Source organism: Manis javanica, chromosome 2, assembly GCF_040802235.1.
Source record: "Manis javanica isolate MJ-LG chromosome 2, MJ_LKY, whole genome shotgun sequence".
Classification (NCBI taxonomy): domain Eukaryota; kingdom Metazoa; phylum Chordata; class Mammalia; order Pholidota; family Manidae; genus Manis; species Manis javanica.
Window position 1 is genome coordinate 201,720,382 of NC_133157.1, and position 13,663 is coordinate 201,734,044.

Consider the following 13,663-nt stretch of genomic DNA (forward strand, 5'->3'; position numbering starts at 1 on the left):
AGAGACCAGAAGACACAGGACAACAGCCAGACTACATCCACACCGGCAAGAACCCAGCGCCTCGTGAAGGGGGTAAGATACAAGACACGGCACGGTGGGACCCAAGCGCCCTTCACCCGAGCTCCCAGCGGGAGGTGAGGAGTCAGAGCAGGGGGGGAGAGGGAGCCCAGGACTGCTAAACACCCAGCCCTAGCCATCCGCACGAGAGCGTAGACACAGTGTGTGTGTGGGGTGCTGGAAACCAGGGAAACAGGACAGTAAGACCTGTGAGAGGGTCCCGCAGCTGGCGCCCCTGGGACAAAGGAAAGCGAGTGCAGTTTGAAAATCTTAAAGGGACAGAGACCCTACAGCTGGACAGAAGCGTCCCAGGACAAATGGCCCAGAAGCTGGGAATCCCAGGAAACTCTGGGCACTCTAACCCACTGGGCAGCAGGGCAGCTCGGAGGCCCCTCACAGAGATAAACAACCTCCTGGCCGTTTCCCCTCCAAAGTGGCTCCACCATATCAGAGAAGCAGCCTGAGGTAGGCCACACCCACAGCAAACGTGGAGCTAAACTCCATAGTGGCCGGGCAAGAATCAGAAGCTCCGCCTGCATGCAACTGCACAGCACAACCTGCTAGAGGTCACTGTTCTCCCAGGAGAGGAAGGCCACAAACCAACAAGAAGGGACGTTCTCCTAGCCATCACTTGCCCCAGCTCCGCAAACTATCTCTATCGCCATGAAAAGACAAAAGAATTTGATACAGATCAAAATCACAACCCCTGAGAAGGAGATAGACCTAACCAGTCTTCCAAAAAAGAATTCAAAATAAAAATCATAAACATGCTGACGGAGCTGCAGAGAAATATACAAGAGCTAAGGGATGACGTCTGGAGAGAGATTACAGAAGTGAAACAATCTCTGGAAGGATTTATAAGCAGAATGGATAAGATGCAAGAGGCCATTGATGGAATAGAAACCAGAGAACAGGAAGGAATAGAAGCTGACAAAGAGAGATAAAAGGATCTCCAGGAATGAAAGAATATTAAGAAAATTGTGTGACCAATCCAAAAGGAACAATATCCACATTATAGGGGTACCAGAAGAAGAAGAGAGAGAAAAAGGGATAGAAACTGTCTTTGAAGAAATAATTGCTGAAAACTTCCCCAAACTGGGGGAGGAAATAGTTGATCAGACTACAGAAACACACAGAAATCCCAACAGAAGGGACCCAAACAGGACAACACCAAGACACATAACAATTAAAATGGCAAAGATGAAGGCAAAGGACAGAGTATTAACACAACCAGAGAGAGAAAAAAGGTCACCTACAAAGGAAAACCCATCAGGCTATCATCAGACTTCTCAACAAAAACCTTACAGGCCGGAAGAGAATGGCATGATATATTTAATGCAATGAAACAGAAGGGCCTTGAACCAAGGATACTGTATCCAGCATGATTATCATTTAAATATGGAGGGATTAAACAATTCACAAACAAGCAAAAGTTGAGGGAACTTGCCTCCCACAAACCACCTCTACAGGGTATCTTAGAGGGACTGCTCCAGATGGCAGCACTCCTAAAAAGAGCACAGAACAAAACGTCCAATATATGAAGAATGGAGGAGAAGGAATAAGAAGGGAGAGAAATAATCATCAGACTGTGCTTAAAATAGCTCAATAAGTGAGTTAAGTTAGACAGTAAGGTAGTAAAGAAGCTAACCTTGACCATTTGGTAACCACGAATCTAAAGCCTTCAATGACAATAAGTACATATCTTTCAATAATCACCCTAAATGTAAATGGACTGAATGCGCCAATCAAAAGACACAGACTAATAGCATGGATAAAAAAGTAAGACCCATCTATATGCTGCTTACAAGAGACTCACCTCAAACCCAAAGACATGCACAGATTAAAAGTCAAGGGATGGAAAAAGATATTTCATGCAAACAACAAAGAGAAAAAAGCAGGTGTTGCAATACTAGTATCAGACAAAATAGACTTCAAAACAAAGAAAGTAACAAGAGATAAAGAAGGACACTACATAATGATAAAGGGCTCAGTCCAACAAGAGGATATAACCATTATAAACATATATGCACCCAATACAGGAGCACCAATATATGTGAAACAAATACTAACAGAATTAAAGGAGGAAATAGAATGCAATGCATTCATTTTGAGAGACTTTAACACACTGCTCACTCCAAAGGACAGATGCACCATACAGAAAATAAATAAGGACACAGAGGCACTGAACAATGCACTAGAACAGATGGACCTAATAGACATCTATAGAACTCTACATCCAAAAGCAACAGGATACACATTCTTCTCAAGTGCTCATGGAACATTCTCCAGAATAGACCACATACTAGGGCACAGAAAGAGCCTCAGTAAATTCCAAAAGATTGAAATCCTACCAACCAACTTTTCAGACCACAAAGGTATAAAACTAGAAATAAATTGTACAAAGAAAGCAAAAAGGCTCACAAACACGTGGAGGCTTAACAACATGCTCTTAAATAATCAACGGATCAACAACCAAATTAAAATGGAGATCCAGCAATATATGGAAACAAATGACAACAACAACACAAAACCCCAACTCCTGTGGGATGCAGAAAAAGCAGTCTTAAGAGGAAAGTATATAGCAATCCAGGCATATTTAAAGAAGGAAGAACAATTCCAAATTAATAGTCTAATGTCAGAATTATCAAAGTTGGAAAAAGAAGAACAAATGAGGCCTAAGGTCAGTAGACAGCGGGACATAATAAAGATCAGAGAAAAAATAAATAATATTGAGAAGAATAAAACAATAGAAAAAAATCAATGAAACCAAGAGCTGGTTCTTAGAGAAAATAAACAAAATAGATAAGTCTCTAGCCAGACTTACTAAGAGAAAAAGAGAGTCAACACACATCAACAGAATCAGAAATAAGAAAGGAAAAATCACGACGGATCCTGCAGAAATACAAAGAATTATTAGAGAATACTATGAAAACCTATATGCTAACAAGCTAAAAAACCTAGGAGAAATGGACAACTTCCTAGAAAAATACAACCTTCCAAGACTGACCCAGAAAGAAACATAAAATCTAAACAGACCAATTACCAGCAACAAAACTGAAGCAGTAATCAAAAAACTACCCAAGAACAAAATCCCTGGGCCACATGGATTTACCTCAAAATTTTATCAGACATACAGAGAAGATACAATACCCATTCTCCTTAAAGTTTTCCAAAAAATAGAAGAGGAGGGAATACTCCCAAACTCATTCTATGAAGCCAACATCACCCTAATACCAAAAAACCAGGCAAAGACCCCACCAAACAAGAAAACTACAGACCAATATCCCTGATGAATGTAGATGCAAAAATACTCAACAAAATATTTAGCAAACCGAATTCAAAAATACATGAAGAAGATCATACACCATGACAAACCGGGATTCATCTCAGAGATGCAAGGATGGTACAACATTCAAAAATCCATCAACATCATCCACCACATCAACAAAAAGAAAGACAAAAACTACATGATCATCTCCATAGACACTGAAAAAGCATTCAACAAAATTCAACATCCAGTCATGATAAAAAATTCTCAACAATATGGGTATAGATGGCAGGTACCACAACATAATAAAGGCCATATGTGATAAACCCACAGTGAACATCATACTGAACAGCGAGAGGATGAAAGCATTTCCTCTGATAACAGGAACAAGACAGGGATGCCCACTCTCCCCACTGTTATTCAACATAGTACTGGAGGTCCTAACCACAGCAATTAGACAAAACAAAGAAATACAAAGAATCCAGACTGGTAAAGAAGAAGTCAAACTGTCACTATTTGCAGATGACATGATATTGTACATAAAAAACCCTAAAAACTCCACTCCAAAACTACTAGAACTGATACTGGAATTCAGCAAAGTTGCAGGATACAAAATTAATACACAGAAATCTATGGCTTTCCTATACACTAACAATGAACTAATAGAAAAAGAAATCAGGAAAACAATTCCATTTACAATTGCATCAAAAAGTATAAAATACCTAAGAATAAACCTAACAAAGGAAGTAAAAGACCTATACCCTGAAAACTACAAGACACTCTTAAGAGAAATTAAAGAGGACACTAACAAATTAAAGAGGAAACTCATCCCATGCTCCTGGCTAGAAAGAATTAGTATCATCAAAACTGCCATCCTGCCCAAAGCAATATACAGATTCGATGCAATCCCAATCGAATTACCAACAGCATTCTTCAATGAGCTGGAAGAAATAGTTCAAAAATTCATATGGAACCAGCAAAGACCCCGAATAGGCAAAGCAATCCTGAGAAGGAAGAATAAAGTTGGGGGGATCTCGCTCCCCAACTTCAAGCTCTACTACAAAGCCACAGCAATCAAGACAATTTGGTACTGGCACAGACCAGTGGAACAGAATAGAGACCCAAGATATTAACCCAAACATTTATGGTCAATTAATATATGATAAAGGAGCCATGGACATACAATGGGGAAATGGCAGTCTCTTCAACAGATGGTGCTGGCAAAACTGGACAGCTACACGTAAGAGAATGAAACTGGACCACTGTCTAACACCATACACAAAAGTAAATTTGAAATGGATTAAAGACCTGAATGTAAGTCATGAAACCATAAAACTCTTAGAAAAAAACATAGGCAAAAATCTCTTAGATGTAAACATGAGTGACCTCTTATTGCACATATCTCCCCGGGCAAGGGAAACAAAAGCAAAAATTAATAAGTGGGACTATATTAAGGTAAAAAGCTTCTGTATGGCAAAAGACACCATCAATAGAACAAAAAGTACCCTACAGTATGGGAGAATATATTTGTAAATGACAGATCTGATAAAGGCTTGACATCCAAAATATATAAAGAGCTCACCCACCTCAACAGTAAAAAAACAAATAATCCAATTAAAAAATGGGCAGAGGAACTGAACAGTTCTCCAAAAAAGAAATTCAGATGGCCAACAGACACATGAAAAGATGCTCCACATTGCTAATCATCACAGAAATGCAAATTAAACCACAGTGAGATATCACCTCACACCAGTAAGGATGGCTATCATTCCAAAAGACAAACAACAACAAATGTTGGCGAGGCTGTGGAGAAAGGGGAACCCTCCTAAACTGCTGGTGGAATGTAAATTAGTTCAACCATTGTGGAAAGCAGTATGGAGGTTCCTCAAAATGCTCAAAATAGACTTACCATTTTACCCAGGAATTCTGCTTCTAGGAATTTACCCTAAGAATGCAGCACTCCAGTTTGAAAAAGACAGATGCACCCCTATGTTTATCGCTGCACTATTTACAATAGCCAAGATATGGAAGCAACCTAAATGTCCATCAGTAGATGATTGGATAAAGAAGACGTGGTATATATACACAATGGAATATTACGCAGCCCTAAGAAAAAAACAAATCCTACCATTCACAACAACATGGATAGAGCTAGAGGGTATTATGCTCAGTGAAATAAGCCAGGTGGAGAAAGACAAATACCAGATGATTTCACTCATATGTGGAGAATAAGAACAAAGGAAAACTGAAGGAACAAAATAGCAGCAGAATCACAGAACCCACGAATGGACTAATAGTTACCAAAGGGAAAGGGACTGAGGGGGATAGGTGGGAAGGGACGAGGGCGGAGAAAAAGAAAGGAGGCATTATGATTAGCATTTAGTGTGGAGTGGGCATGGGGAGGGCTGTGCAACACAGAGAAGACAAGTAGTGATTTTACAGCATCTTACTACACTGATGGACAGTGACTGTGAAGGGGTATATGGGGGGGACTTGGCAAAGGGGGGAGCCTAGTAATCATAATGTTCTTCATGTAATTGTAGATTAATGATACCAAAATAAAATAAATAAATAAAAAGAAAGAAGTAGCATACACAACCTAGTTTCAAGTACAATGCTTGATATACAGGACATGCTTAAATTATGTAGGTAGCTATTATTTGTCACTCCTTCCCTACAACACTAATAATTAGTTTGAAATGTATTCTTACTATTTTTTTAATTATGGTATCATCGATATACAATTTTATGAAGGTTTCACTTCAGGAACATTGTGGTTATGACATTCACCCATATTATCAGGTCCTCTCAACACACATCCATTGCAGTCACTGTCCATCAGCATAGTTAGATGCTATACAGTCACTATTTGTCTTCTGTGCTACACTGCCTTCCCTGTCACCCCTCTACATTATGTGTGCTAATCATAATACTGCTTAATCTCCTTCTCCCTCCCTCCCCATCATTCCTCCCACCCCTTTTCCCGTTGGTAACCACTAGTTCCTTCCTGGAGTCTGTGAGTCTCCTGCTGTTTGGTTCCTTCAGTTTTGCTTTGTTGTTTTACTCCGCAAATGAGTGAAGTCATTTGGTACTTGTCTTTCTCTGCCTGGCTTATTTCACTGAGCATAATACCTCCAGCTCCATCCGTATTGTTGCAAATGGAAGGATTTTTCTTTTTATAGCTGAATAATATTCCACTGTGTTTATGTACCACATCTTCTTTATCCATTCATCTACTGATGGACACTTTGGTTGCTTCCATATCTGGCTATTGTAAATAGTGATGTGATAAACACAGGGTGCATGTCTTTTTGAATATGTGACCTGATTTTCTTTGGGCAAATTCCTAGGAGTAGAATTCCTGGGTCAAATGGTATTTCTATTTTGAGTTTTTTGAGGAACCTTCATACTGCTTTCCACAATGGTTGACCTAATTTACATTCCCACCAGCAGTGTAGGAGGGTTCCCCTTTCTCCACATCCTCGCCAACATTTGTTGTTTGTCTTTTGGATGGTGGCCAACCCAACTGGTGTGAGGTAGTATCTCATTGTGGTCTTAATTTGCATTTTCCTGATGATTAGCAATATGGAGCATCTTTTCATGTGCCTGTTGGCCATCTGAATTTCTTCAACAAGTGTCTGTTCATATCCTCTGCCCATTTCTTAATCGGGTTATTTGCTTTTTGGGTGTTGAGGCATGTGAATTCTGTATATATTTTGGATGTTAGCCCCTTATCGGGTATGTCATTTATGAATATATTTTCCCATACCGTAAGATGTCTTTTTGTTTTACTGATCATGTCCTTTGGGGTACAGGAGCTTTTTAGTTTGATGTAGTCCCATTTGTTCACTTTTGCTTTTGTTTCCCTTGCCTGAGGAGATGTGTTCAGGAAAAAACTGCTCATGTTTATATTCAAGAGATTTTTGCCTGTTTTATTCTGAGTTTAATGGTTTCATGACTTACATTCAGATCTTCTTTCCATTTTGAGTTTCCTTTTGTGTATGGAGTTCGACAGTAATCCAATTTCATTATCTTACATGTAGCTGTCCTGTTTTCCCAATACCAGTTGTTGAAGAGGTTGTCATTTCCCCATTGTATATCCATGACTCCTTTATCATATATTAATTGTCCATGTATGTGTGGGTTTATATCTGGGCTCTTTATTCTATTCCACTGATCAATTCTTGTGCCAATTCTTGATTATTGTGGCTTTGTAGTAGAGCTTGTAGTTGGGGAGTGTAATTCCCCCATATTCTTACTCTTTTTAAAGTTGGGGATTCTATATATGATATTACTCCACACTGTAATATAAAATATATCCCATTTTCCAAAAATAATTTCAGTTGGGCAACATTCAACAGGAATTTTTAGATAACTACCATTTAGGTCCTTCAACGTCTAAACACAGTCCTTATGTACTTACATTCCAGTCCAACAGTACTGCTATACAAGTCCTGAATATGACTTTGCTTTCCTCCATACTTTTGAAAGTTACTGTTTCCTCTGCTGAGAGAACTTTACCCCATCTCTGCCTACTGAAAACTCTCTTCATAACATGGCTAGTTCAAATCCCACCTGTCCACAAAACTCTCCACAATCTATGTCAGTAGGTAATATAATACATACATCACAGAGAAAGGTAACAAAAGATATAAAAAGATACAAAGCAGAATGATAATTTAAAAAGTTATTTATTAAACAACTTAAACACAACTAAAAGTAGTATATTTAAAAGTCCAACATTATTGGATCCCTTTGAAATATCTATTCTGGGAAGAAGTATTTTGTTAAATTTTCTAATAATAAGGGAAATGATAAAAAAAGAATGGGTGAGAAAAATATTTTTAAACAAACAATAAAGTACAGGGTAAATTCAGAAATAAAAATAAAAGGACAAACATACAAACTACTGAAGTATGAAACCAAAATGTTTCATTCTTTTGAAATGCTTCTGCTTTACTCACATGAGGGCTGAACTGCCTATGTGCAACCTAATAAACAGTATATAACCACCTTTTTAAGGTACCAACTTTGTTTTAGACAGTAATCATTTTTAGATTGTGCTGAGTATATAAATTGTCCATATTTAGCAAACATGTTCTGAATATGAACATATTCATTCATACCGAGTGAGAAAAAGAACTGGTAATTTAAACATCCTGAATTGAGAACAATTATGGATTTGAGTTCTGTTAAGTTCCAGCACTCTAATTGCTGAATGCAGTATCAAACAGTTACTCAAATTTTTTTAAGAGCTCCTTCTTTAAAGTTCAGTACTTCAGAATAAATGAATATAATGTATTCATCATAAATTCTGATTTTTAGCCTCTATGGTTAACACCCAAAAAAACCCATGTAATAGTGAACATTCCCATAGAAAAGCCTTTTTCAGTAGTTCCAAATGGTATTATACAGTTTTCACTGGAAATAGTGGTTTCACCACAGATTTGGCAATAGCTTCTTTTTAAAACATAACTTTGCCCCATAACATCCTAAGACTTTAAAGCCTAATTGGCTTTGGCAGTACACATGGAGACCATGATGTGAATGGGGACTGCCAGTGGGTATGAGGACCTTTATAGAAAGATGTTTGGGGGTGTGTTTGTGTTTAAGGAGAAAACAGGATGAACTGGTTTATTCAGAACTATAAAACACATTTTCCTAATTAGATCTCAATTGTATAAATACTGTGAATCAAATGTTTAGAACTTATATGGATTCTGAAATTTATGAAATGGCTAACTATGTTTTTGTTTCCTTTTGTTCTTTACAGAGGACAAAGCTTAGTTCTATATATATACTTATGTATTTTCTGGACACTGAGGGAAAGGTCTCTGCCCCTTCTCAGTCTGAAAGGGAAGGAGAACGAACAGACCTGCCACTGGCAGGGCTGGAGAAAGCGAAAGGTTCCTTGTCCTTTTCCTTACTATCATGCTTATGCTTGTGTTTATGCTTATGTTTGTGCTTCTTCTTCTTCTTCTTGTGCTCATGGTGATGGTGGTGATGGTGGTCACTGTGTTTGGAGGACGTAGATTCCTTAGTAAACACTGACAGTGGAGCTGTTGCAACTGGATGCATACTCATCTCCAAAGATGATGGTTCTTTACCTTCAAGATTAAAAACACCCAAATGAATTCCTGTTGATAACAAGGAAAGTGAAACGAAAGTGAGAGCAGTATAGGAAAGGATTCCCAAGAGTTTTGTCATTTCCATGGGAATAATTAGTAATGAGAGAACTACCTAAATAAGACTTTCAATTAATTATGCACAGCTAAATTTTCAGCATTCTGCTGAGAAAGTTAAATATTTCAATTCCTTAAAATCTATACAAATTATGAAATACAGCAGTGTGTTACCAAACCATTCTAAGAATTAGTAATTAATAAAGTACTGTGAAGTCATAATGATTACAAGTGTGTATGATAAGTTAAAATCCACATTCATCAATGCAAAACTTAGCTCCTTCAATTCTGCCCCAAGGTATTAGGTGGAAAAAGCATTTTTTTTTTATTTTTGCCATCTGGAGAATCACTTATACACACAAAGACATTATGCTACTTACTGATAATGACATCTCAGTGAAAATCCAAATTTCTATACTTCCTTAAGACAATTTCTGGGATAACACAGGCAAAAGTGGGCTTTTTAAATAGACTCAATATACATAGCTTAAGAAACCCAGATAAGGTGATGAGTCTATAAAAGGGAGTGTCTCTACTTAAAGACAAGACCAGTGTCATTTTAAAAAAAAGGAACTGGCCAATAGGAGACCTGTGCTGTTCAACAGGTTTAGCTGTTAACCTTCCGACATGTACTTTATTTCTCTTTATTGCTCCTAAATAATGGATCAAATGTCTTTGAAGGTTTTTTCCATTTTTAACCTTCTGTCAGTCTAGGACTCTTTAATAGTAGTTCTCAGACTATAGTGTGTAAGAATTTCTTGCTTCCTCCAGACCCCACAATCCTTAGGCCACAGCCTGAGAAACAATTCTTTCTATATTACTATAGGTTAACGGTACTGCTGTACATGCAGCCAACCAAGAAAAACACTTAAGAACCATTTCAGATCTGCTCCCTTGTAGACAGTTGGTTACCAATCTTGCAGATTTCCACTTACAAGTATACCCTAAATCTCTCCCCCATCTTGTTTACAACTGTATTAATTCAGACCACTTCACCTCATCTGGATTCCAGTACTAGTCTCCAATTACCTGGTTCCTATGCCTGCAGCATCTTATACTAGAATCCATATGTTACAGAGCTGCACAGGAGTGGCTCTCAATAAGGGGAGGTTTTATCCCCCGGGGGGTTATCTGGCAACTGGATACATTTCTGTTGTCAAACTGGAGTGGAGTGGGAGGAGGACGGGTAAGTGGCATCCTGTAGGAAGAGGCCAGGGATGCTATCTACCACCATACAATGCACAAGACAGGCCCCCCCGACAGCAAGGAATTCTTATGCCCAAAATGTCAATAGTGTTCAGGTTGGGAGACCCTACTGCACAGTGACCTTCCTAAAAAGAAAGCTGACTGCAAGAATGGATTAAAGATGACGGTGTAAGAGAAGAGACAGAGGCTTCCTCCTAAAACTGTATACAACTAGAAAATACAGTTGGCGCACCTAATCATGAGAGAGCAACAGGAAAGAGGATGGCACCAGACTGCACAGACCTATAGAAAAGAGCAGACGTCATGGAACAGGGTAACTTAGCAAAGCTGTGGCCAGGTGGGACCCAAGCCCTTCCCCCACCCCAGCTCACCAGCGGGAGGAAGGAAACGGAGCAGGAAGAGAGTGGAAGACCTGGGACTGCTGAACACCTAGCTCCGGAGATCTGCACTGGGAGCACAAACCTACATTTCATGGTGCTTTCATGATACTCGCACGATTACCGGGTTGGAAAGCTAATACAGGCAGAATTCCTGGAGAGACTGATTCCATCCACTTGTGGAAAGCAGAGATCCATAACTGGCTGCTGTGGTACAAAAGCTTATACCTGTGTGCTCAGCCCAACTGGTTAAGGCAATGGAGACAGACACAGCAGCCGGGAGGCGGGAAACAGCTCTTTCCTCCCCCAGGCACCAGTACCACTCCCCTGTGACCCCCGACATTGCTTCAGGGGATGAGCAGCTCCAGAATGGAGCTTCTGGACACTAGAGGGCACCATATACAAACATGAAACGCCTAAGGAACCTTGTCCAGAGTAAAATTATTAATACAACTCCCGAGAAAGATTTAAATGATACGGACCTCGTGACTCTTCCTGAAAGGGAGTTCAAAATAAAAATCATCAACATTCTAATGGAGGTACAGAAAGACATCCAAGAACTCAGGAATGAATTCAGATCAGACATCCAATCGCTGAAGAGCATGATGGAGGGTATTAAAAGCAGGGTGGATACAGTGGACACGATGAATGAAATAGAAACTAGAGAAGAGGAATACAAAGAAGCTGAGGCACAGAGAGAAAAAAGGATAAGAATGAAAGAATATTGAGAGAACTGTGACCAATCCAAAAGGAACAATATTCGCATTATAGGGATACCAGAAGAAGACAAAGAGAAAGGGATAGGGAGTGTCTTTGAGGAGGTAGTTGCTGAAAACTTCCCAAGTCTGGGGAAGGAGATAGTCTCTCAGGCCATGGAGATCCACAGATCTCCCAACACAAGGGATGCAAGGAAGACAACACCAAGACACATAGTAATAAAACTGGCAAAGATCAAGGATAAGGACAGACTATTAAAAGCAGCCAGAGAGAGAAATAAGATCACATACAAAGGAAAGTCCATCAGGCTAACATCAGACTTCTCAGCAGAAACCTTACAGGCCAGAAGGGAGTGGCATGATGTGTTTAATGCAATGAAGCAGAAGGGCCTGGAACCAAGATTACTTTATCCAGCAAGATTATCATTTAAATTTGAAGGAGGGATTAAACAATTTCCAGATAAGAAAAGCTGGGAGAATTTACCTCCCACAAACCATCTCTACAGTCTATTTTTGAGAGATTGCTTTAGATGGAAGTGTTCCTAAGGTTTAATAGCTGTCACCAGAGGAAATAAAACCACAATAAAGAAAGTAGAACAGCTGATTACTAAACAAATGCAAAATTAAATTAACTATCCCCAAAGTCAATCAAGGGATATACAAAGAATGCAGAATATAATACATAATATATAAAGAATGGAGGAAGAAGGAAAAAGAAGGAGAAACAGAAAAGAACCTTTAGATTGTGTTTGTAACAGCAAACTGAGTTAAGTTAGACTCTTAGACAGTAAGGAAATTACCCTTGAACCTTTGGTAACCATGAATCTAAAGCCTGCAATGGCAATAAGTACATACCTATCGATAATCACACTAAATGTAAATGAACTGAATGCACCAATCAAAAGACACAGAGTCACTGAATGGATAAAAAAACAAGACCCATCTATACGCTGCCTGCAAGAGACTCACTTTAAACCCAAAGACATACACAAACTAAAAGTGAAGGGATGGAAAAAGATATTTCATGCAACTAACAGAGAGAAAAAAGCAGGAGTTGCAGTACTTGTATCAGACAAAATAGTCTTCAAAACACAGAAAGTGTATAACAAGAGACAAAGAAGGACATTACATAATGATAAAGGGGTCAATCCAGCAAGAAGATATAACCATTATAAATATATTTTCTTCCAACACAGGAGCATGCACATATGTGAAACAAATACTAACAGAATTTAAAGGGGAAATAGAATGCAATGCATTCATTATAGGAGACTTCAATACTCCACTCACTCTGAAGGACAGAGATCAACCAGACAGAAGATAAGTAAGGAGACAGAGGCACTGAACAACACAATAGAACAGATGGACCTAACAGACATCTACAGAACTATACACCCAAAAGCAACAGAATACACATTCTTCTCAAGTGCACATGGAACATTTTCAAGAACAGATCAAATACTAGGCCACAAAAAGAGCCTCAGTAAATTCAAAAAGATTGAAATTGTACCAACCAATTTCTCAGATCACAAAGCTATGAAACTAGAAATAAATTACACAAAGAAAATGAAAAATCCCACAAACACATGGAGGCTTCACAACATGCTCCTAAATAACCAATGGATCAATGACCAAATAAAAACAGAGATCAAGCAACATATGGAGACAAATAACAACAATAATTCAACACTGCAAAATCTGTGGAACGCAGCCAAGGCTGTGCTAAGAAAGTATACAGGCCTACCTCAAGAAAGAAGAACAATCCCATATAAGCAGTCTAAACTCACAATTAATGAAACTAGAAAAAGAACAACAAATGAGGCCCAAAGTCAGGAGAAGGTGGGACATAATAAAGAT

General features: G+C 38.8%; 1 protein-coding gene across 9 annotated transcripts in view; it reads right to left on the reverse strand.

Annotated features, from left to right (window-relative positions):
• Nucleotides 1-7,997: 7,997 nt before the first annotated feature.
• Nucleotides 7,998-13,663, reverse strand: part of TAF2 (TATA-box binding protein associated factor 2) — a 132,835-nt gene continuing 127,169 nt past the window's right edge. For 5 of the 9 annotated variants that reach the window (XM_073230010.1, XM_073230008.1, XM_073230013.1 and 2 more), the window contains one exon: nt 7,998-9,462. In XM_073230010.1, the coding sequence (XP_073086111.1) occupies nt 9,170-9,462 (293 nt within the window). In that variant the 3' untranslated portion in view covers nt 7,998-9,169. The remainder of the gene's footprint in view (nt 9,463-13,663) is intronic. The other 4 variants (XM_073230011.1, XM_073230009.1, XR_012128389.1 and 1 more) reach the window with 3 other exon arrangements.